The sequence below is a fragment of the Brassica napus genome, chromosome C4, assembly GCF_020379485.1.
Source record: "Brassica napus cultivar Da-Ae chromosome C4, Da-Ae, whole genome shotgun sequence".
Lineage (NCBI taxonomy): Eukaryota > Viridiplantae > Streptophyta > Magnoliopsida > Brassicales > Brassicaceae > Brassica > Brassica napus.
The window spans coordinates 10,903,476-10,911,760 of record NC_063447.1 but is presented as its reverse complement, the minus strand read 5'-3'; the positions used below and the strand labels follow the sequence as shown (position 1 = coordinate 10,911,760).

Sequence of the window (8,285 nt, the reverse complement as noted above, 5' to 3'; positions counted from 1 at the left end):
AAAATTTAAATATGTTTTTTTTCAAAAAAAGAAGAAAAAGTTCAAATATGAGTCTGAATTGAAATACATAGTCTCAAAAGACTTGTTTTTTTTTTTTTTAGGTAACCGCGGGTTTCCGGCGACCGTGGTCAACCGACTATTCCCGCGAAGCCCACGGCACTCCACGTATTCTTGGGATTTAACCCTAGCCCGAGTGGCCAGCGGGACTCGAACTGCGGGTACCGTATTGGGGGTTTTCTCCTCAAGTACCACTAGCCCAAGGCCGCTGGTTCAAAATACTTGTTTTACAAAATTATAAAACACTTATTGATAATTCTCGGTTCTTGTTTACACTGCTGATATTTGAATGAAACTAAAGCACCAAACTTGATCAACTACATAACATCAAACTTGCAATCTAATGAAACTAAAGCAATGTACCTCTCATGCTCTTTAGAAGCCTAGATAATAACTTGACTATATGCAACAAATCAGGACAACCAAAACGAAGTAAAACATTGTGAACACAAGAACACGAAAAACTATGTTTTTCCGCTAAAACTGAGAAAATATTTTTTTTCACCAAAACTGAAAATCACATTTTCCCGCCAAAAAAATAAAAAATCATGTTTTCTCCTGCCAATACCGAAAAACTATGTTTTCCCGAGTTCTGACCGGTTTTTACCAGATTTTCCGGTTGAACTCAAATTCGGTTTTTAGTATAACCCGAAACTAGTTAGAAGAGCGAGTCACGGTCCGACTGGCCGGTTTGGTTTTCAAAATAAAAACCAAAATTTTGAATTTAAGAATTTGTCACTGGTCAATAGTGTGATATTGTTAAAACTAATAAAATGCCTTCAAAACAGTATCCTAGTAATTAAAAGATTCCAAGTTAAATAAAAATTAATCAGATAGTACTAATTAAAAAGAGTGAGAAGCATATGATTAGATTCAGGTAACCTTGAATTTATGGAGTCTTGAAAAGTCAAAGGACGATGGCTTCACGTAAGTTTAGACAAACATAGACATACGTCACTACAAACGTCACCTTTCTTTCTTTTTTTTTCCTTCTGGAGCCTCCTTTTCCTTTGGCTTTACAAACAGAGTACAATTTCTTAATTTTGTTTTCTCATTAAGTGGCAAATTCTAATCCTAATATAACTATTCTCTAAGTGTTAATAGAGAGCACACAGAAAATAATAGTTACAAGTTTATCAATGTACACTAGTGCTAACTATTTTTTTCTAGCTATTCATTGAAGTAGATTAGATACATGTAATGACTGAGATGAGCCTTGAATGTGTAGTAGATAAGCAGAAGTTACTAGGAATCAAGGAAGAAAAGTTAGAAAACTGAAAGCGTATTTACGTGTGTTGCTTGCCATATCAAGTTAACAACCTCTTACAAACTAACACAAAAAACAATAAGAATACAAAAACACACGGCGAAACAATATTTTATTACTCAGAAGTCGTGGCCATCTCCTATATAAAGCTTAGTTCATCTTCTTCTCCACGCAACCATTCACCACCACTTCACTCTTCTAAGCCCAAATATTTTAATGGCACCCTGCATCTACACGTCCAATACCCATCTCTCTCAAGACGATAATTCTCGGTTCCGTTACATGAATCTCTTCCCTGATCGGATTTCACGAGCACCCTTCACGAAAACCTCAAACTCTCTGGACGGTGATGATGAAGATGTCTGGATTAAGATGGTTGAAGAAGCTCAATCCGACGTTGAGCAAGAACCCATATTGTCAAGCTACTATTACTCTTCCGTTACATCGCATCGGTCGTTAGACACCGCTTTGGCGAACATTCTCTCCGTAAAGCTAAGCACTTTGACCTTACCAAGCAGCACCCTCTTCGAAGTCTTCACCAGCGTCTTACAAGAAAGCCCAGAGATCATCGGGTCGGCGAAACAAGACCTGTTAGCAGCAAAGGAAAGAGACCCAGCTTGCTTAAGCTACGTCCAATGCTTCCTAAGCTTCAAAGGCTTCCTCGCTTGCCAAGCTCATCGCATCGCTCACAAGCTCTGGACCCAAGACAGAAAGATCCTCGCTTTACTCATCCAAAACAGAGTATCCGAAGCCTACGCCGTCGATATTCATCCCGGAGCTAAGATTGGGAGAGGGGTTCTGCTTGACCACGCGACGGGGGTGGTGATCGGAGAGACGGCGGTGGTCGGAGACAACGTTTCGATTCTCCACGACGTGACGCTGGGAGGGACAGGGAAGCAGTGCGGCGATAGGCATCCGAAGATCGGCGATGGAGTCTTGATCGGAGCAGGGAGTTGTATACTGGGGAATATTACGATCGGAGAGGGAGCTAAGGTTGGATCGGGGTCGGTGGTGCTTAAGGACGTGCCGCCGCGTACGACGGCTGTCGGAAACCCGGCGAGATTGATTGGTGGGAAGGAGAATCCGAAAAGGGTAGATAAGATTCCAGGTTTGACCATGGACCAGACATCGTATTTGACCGAATGGTCTGATTATCCCACTATATAAAAGGGGCTAAATCCCTGGTTCTTAAGCCTTGCCACATGGGCAAAAAAATTATGAGCCAATCAATATGCCATGTCACTAATGTTTTGGGCCCCATTTCCGTACCGGTTTTGGTTTGGTCTAATATTTCGGAGTTTGGTATGATTCTCTGGTTTTGTACTTAATTTGATTAGGGATTCATCGTTATTATTCTTCCACAGTTCAACCTAGCGTCACCGTTTTTCTAATCTGTAAACTAAAGTTCTTCCTCTCATCTCTTCACCTCTCCTGTCATTCAATGTATTCTTTAAATTTGGGATAATTGTTATTCATACTAAACCCAGTAACAATGTCGACCTCTCCGTTTCCTTCACGTTAAATCTATAAATAGGAGAGGGTTGAGAGTAGAATGGATCTTCATAACCTCTGTCAGTTTGTCTTCTTTATCAAGCGTAGATTCTCAAAATGTCTTCCTCCGATGCCGTTGTTGCGTAATCCGCCGTACAGATTGTTTCTGCCGGAGGAGTAAGGTGGCTGACGAGGTGGCGGTTGATTTGCACCACCGTTACTGTAACTTTTGCTCGTGTTATCTAAAAGTGTAATAATTGTCCCTTACGCTGCGTTTTCCTGTTACTAAAATGAAAAAAGCTAAAAGATTAATCTCATTTGAATAGTCTTAAGTTAACTCTTTAACCAATTTGCTGAGAATAATGAATCAGTGATATCAAAAATATGATTATGCCATTCGACGGTTCCTACTCTCTTCAAGCCTTCCTCTGCTTTACTTCTTAAAAAGTCAATCTTTCCTGATTCCAAGTTAACAACTTTCCAACGGATCTTTCGTTCCACGAAGAAAGCCTCAAATGGGTCTGCTCGTGCTTCCTTGCTCGAGACCCCTGTCTTGTGGGCTGGTCGAGTTTGTGTCTTTTACGCGCTTGTCAAAGCTGGTTTAGCTGGATCCAAGTCTAACCCCATCGTTTCTGGTTAAAACCTTCTCCATGGTTGTTTTGAAAATGGTTTTAGCTTTCATCGTTTTGATTTTTGATTTGATGGTGTTGGATAATCTCAGGGTTGGAAAGTGGTGGTGTGGATGTTGAAGATGATGGTGCGGATCTTGGTTTCTCAAAGTGGATTCAGAACATTAAGGGCAAACCAGGTTTAGTTTCAACACTTACTCTGACCCATTCAAAAAATAAAGTGAAATAGAAAGAATTTTTATTTAGCACTTGATGTTTTATCAAAATAAATAAATAAATGTTTATACAACTATAGTAAATTAGTGTAGACATTAGGGTTTAGAGTTAAAGGGTGGGTTTTAGGGTTTAAGGTTTAGAGTTTAGGGTTTAGGGTTTAGAGTTTATGTTTTAAGGTTTAGAATTGGAAATTTGGATTTTGGGGATAAGATTTCAAATTTTGAAAAATAAAAAAATTTTAAATTTTTCAGAAGATAAAATGCTATTTTGGTCATTTTAGTTTTTGAGTGCTATTTTTGTGATATAAACTTAGAAATGTGTTATTTTGGAGATTTGCCCTATTTTTTAATCTACCATACAAAATTATATTAGACTATTTATGAAACACTTAACTAAACATCCTAAATTTGTTCAATATTTTCCTAACAAAAATAATATACATATCTATAATAATAAAATTGAAGAGAAACTATCCACAATGCGTCACATCATCCTTTTTATCTCCATTTTGCGACACATATCGACCATAGAGGGAGTTTCTTCTTTTTTCTTTTTCTTCCAATTCGTGGTTTTTTTCCCTTCTTTTTTCTTTGGTGTTTCTGGCTCGCGGATTAACTGGATTTTCTGATTATTTATTGGGCATTTCTATTTATTTCTTGGTCCATACTTTGATATATGCGGCCCGTTTGTGTTTAGAGTTAGGTGTGTCATCTTCAGCTGATCGACGCCTTCACCTTCCATCGTTCCCGATTGCGTTTCCTGTAACGTCTTCTCTTTCACTTAAAATCAACCTTTAATTCAATCATTAAGCTTCACCCCACCTTTTTTTCCACTCCGTCTCATTTATTCTCATTAACAAGCTGCATTTGTAACATATCCAAGGTCGAGCTATAAATAAGTGTTTTGGAGCGATAAAGATCTGCACCATTGAGATATCTTACAGCTTAAGCAATCCGATAGACGCCTTCAGATATGTCGTCTTCCTACGTTCTTCTTGCCAACTAAAGAGCAGACCGTTGCTCAAATATGGCGGAGGTGCATCTTCTAAGGTTTTGGGAACATAATTTTTTATTTTTCTTGCATTAATCAATGGTTTCGTACAAACATAAGTTGACCATATGTAGAGAAAGTAATATTTGATTTCTGATTACACAAAATTAATATGAGGTTTATTATGTTTAAATTTCAGTTTATTTTTTGTATTGCTTTTTACAATTGTTTAAATTTTAATGCAAAATAATTTTTTTAAAATAATTTATCTCCAAAAATATATATTTTTCATTCCAGCATTACTTTTCCATAACAATAATATAGAAAAGCAAATACATTTCAAACATAAATCAAAGCTAAATTTCTAAATTTAAACTTCAAATACTGAGACTATAACATACAATTCACCATTTCCTTCCAATATATCTTCACACTACTAAACCTAATAGAAATTATCTTCTCATAAACCTAATACACATTATTCACAATTTTGATCATGAATCTCATATACATTACAAAAATTAATAATATATATAAAACATAATTGTAAAATAAAAGTCGCACAATTAAAACAAAACTTAATATCATCATGTATAGCAAAATGTTGGTTGCTGATTTCATGAAAAACTAAGCACCAATACTAACCTCCATAGTAAAAAAAAAAAGTACAACATAAACAAAATATTTATAAAAACAATAAACAATTGTTCCGTGCGTAACGCGAAAAAACCACTAGTATATATAATGAGGGACTTTCATCTCTTTTTAGAGGGTCCACGTCAGATTTCTTTTATTGTCTGTGGGTCCTGCGTGTTTCCTGTTTTATTTGGAAGAGTATATTTTTGTGGGTCCGCGTGTTTCCTGTTTTATTTGGAAGGGTATATTGTATGTGGGTCTCGCGTGATTTACGTTTGGTTTGATTATATGATTTTGGGTTTGGGCTTCTGTGTTCTGAAATATATCGTATGGGCTGTTGGTTGGGTCTGTGTTATTGCATAATTCATGGAATAATTGAAAGAAAACGATGCGTTTAGTTCTAGGGCATCATCGTTTTCTTCTTCCATTGTTGAAGTCGCCGATTTTGTTCCAGTTGTTTTGTAAAGCCACTCATTCTCATCTCTTTGCCTTCCTCCACCTTCAATGTATTCTTAACTGTGTCTTAATTACAATAAACTCTGTAACGTTTCGGTATTCTTCGTCTGATAATTCTTAATTCTATAAATAGGAGATGGATGAGGCTGTGGGGATCGCTCTTAATCACTCTCACTTAAAATTTCTTCCCTCAGCTTCCAAAGATTTTCTCAAAGATGGCTTCCTCCGCTCCCGCCGTTGTTGCCCCGGCATTGTTTGACGATCTCCACCTGGATCGATCTACTCAGTTCGTTGTGGCTCGCCTCCTGCGTTTTTGGGACTTCAGAAACATTAAGAAGCAAGGTGAATTCATGGGAATCACCTTGCTTTTCCTTGATGAGCAGGTACTGTTCCATGTATTTACGATCAAACTTTTTTTATTTATGTTCGAACTTTTAGAGAAAGACCAACCGTTTGATTCCATTTATTCACATGTTTATTTTTTGTTTTGTTCTCAGAATTCTGTGATCCATGGGTTTATACCTGCCGCTCGCTCCGGTCACTACCGCCCAGGTTTACGAAGTGGTTCCATCGTCAAAGTTTCAGGCTTTGAGGTTGCTAGATGCACTAACATGTACAAGATCACAGACAATCCTTTCGTGATCCGGTTCCTGCCACAAACAACCATTGATGAAGTCCTGGTCAATGCTCCCATTATCAACCTCCAAAAATTCATGCTCAGTAAGTTTGAGCATCTTCGAGCACTTGCTAACACGAACTTGGAACTCCCAGGTTTATTTCTTATATATGATTGTCGAAATAAGTTTATTCAGTTTTAAAATTGTCTGTCTTAATTATGGTCTTAAACTGAGACAGTATATGTGTTCAACGTTGTAGATGTTGTAGGAATGATTCGTTCCGTCCAAGGTTCCGATCTTAAGGACGCTACAGTGATGACTCGAGTTGTTGTCCGCTTCGTCATCGAACCGTAAGCTAACAAAAACTTATTTGGAAACGTCATTAAAACAACTTTTTTGCAGTAATGTTGTGGTGTATCTGTCCTTATGGGATGAAGCTGTGGCAACCTTTCGGGGACTCATCAGCTCAGGCGAAAGAACACAGTCTGTTTTGGTGATCACAACTGTGAATCCAAAAATCTTTGGAGGTTCGTAAGATCTTTTAAAATTTTTGGTTCAAACTGCTTATGGTAAATTCAATTATTTTAGGGTTTAATTTATTATGCAACCCAAACACTTACTCTCTATAGGAAATTTGTACCTCAACTCCACCCCAGCCACATAATTTTATTTCGACGTGAATCTTCCAGCCATCACCCAGTTCACAACTAGGTAATATTTCACTTTGACTATATTAATCTTGAATTAGTCACTTTCTAACATATATGATTTCGCTTTCAGCTTAGAAGGACCAGTTGGTGAAGCTTTTCCTTGCATCGATACCAGGAACATGTCTCCATTAGAGATCTCAACAAATTCATCTCTAACTCTGATGAGCAGGTAACAGTAATATTTATTTAAAGTAGGAAATGTCGTCTAAGTTGAAATTAGTCTTATAAGATGTTTTGATGTTCGCTTGGTAGACCCAGGAAGCAGAGTTCATCTGCAAGGCTCGAGTGCTTGAGGTTCTCCAACAGAATGGGTGGTCTTTTGTTTCATGCACTGGCTGCAGCAGAAAGTTAGATCAATCAGGAAATTCTCTACGTTGCAACCGTTGTGTTAATGCCAACGTCACCGGTGTTATAAAGTGAGCATTTTAAACAGTTTAGTATCAGAATCATTGTTTCTTGGAGACCACTTCCTTCCATTGCTCACTAAATCCGTTTTTTTTTTCAGGTACCTTGTTGAATTGTCTGTTGATGATGGGAATGACAATGCCACTTTTGTGGTTTTCGACATAGAGATGCTTAGTCTCATAAAGAAAGATGCCGCAACTCTAATTGTGGAACAGGTTTGTTTTCAGAAAATATAAAAATTATACAAAGCAGATGAATGGTGGTGGGGGCGAGCAGTGGGAGAGTTTGGTGGAAAAGAATTTGTGTTCCAGATACGTGTTACCCCGTTCAATTTCACCCAAACCACCGCAATTTCATTGTTTGTGGAATAAGTGACCACATCGAACCTGAGGTATTATAATATGATGCCGTTAAATCTTAAATTAACTGACACACTATAACACATGTTCATTCGTTAACCAGACTTTCAACACCAAAGAAGCTTCAATTGTTGGTGGAGAGAGTGGTGAAACATCTGCTTCCGCCGGTGCCTTGGTTGAAGGCGAAGCGTATGATCCAAATCCAACCGATGGTCAAGTGAAGTATGGTAACCGCAAACGTCTTCGTGAGTGAAGCTACTACGCTGTGATCCGTTAACCCAACTCTGCTTCCGTTTTTTTAATTATCAGTACCTTTTATTGCTATGCATTGCTTCTTCAAGACATTTCAAGATTTTCTCTGTTTCATGTTTTTTAAAACCGCATTACTCCAATCTACTTCATCCGCTTATAACTGTTTCTCATGTTTAATAGTTGCAAAAGGGTTCACCTAA

General features: G+C 37.7%; 1 protein-coding gene and 1 long non-coding RNA gene across 3 annotated transcripts; both read left to right on the top strand.

The window, feature by feature from the left end:
- Window positions 1-1,221: 1,221 nt before the first annotated feature.
- LOC106396443 (serine acetyltransferase 1, chloroplastic) lies at window positions 1,222-3,132 on the top strand. Its single transcript, XM_048753562.1, has 2 exons — window positions 1,222-2,478; window positions 3,052-3,132. Exons 1-2 carry the CDS (start codon window positions 1,541-1,543, stop codon window positions 3,059-3,061), a joined length of 948 nt encoding a protein of 315 aa, XP_048609519.1. The 5' UTR covers window positions 1,222-1,540; the 3' UTR covers window positions 3,062-3,132.
- Window positions 3,133-3,648: 516 nt separating this feature from the next.
- Window positions 3,649-8,285, top strand: LOC106396444. Of its 2 annotated transcripts, XR_007322006.1 has the most exons (9): window positions 3,649-5,792; window positions 5,876-6,125; window positions 6,240-6,513; window positions 6,619-6,886; window positions 6,989-7,070; window positions 7,140-7,238; window positions 7,322-7,485; window positions 7,575-7,865; window positions 7,937-8,285. It is a non-coding gene; the product is annotated as an uncharacterized LOC106396444 (long non-coding RNA). The 2 variants fall into 2 exon arrangements; XR_007322007.1 differs by lacking the exon at window positions 3,649-5,792 and having other exon boundaries at window positions 6,114-6,125; window positions 6,240-6,462.

Coding starts and splice junctions, on each gene's coding strand:
- LOC106396443 (XM_048753562.1), top strand. CDS start 1,541: ATGGCACCCTGCATCTACACGTCCAATACCCATCTCTCTCAAGACGAT.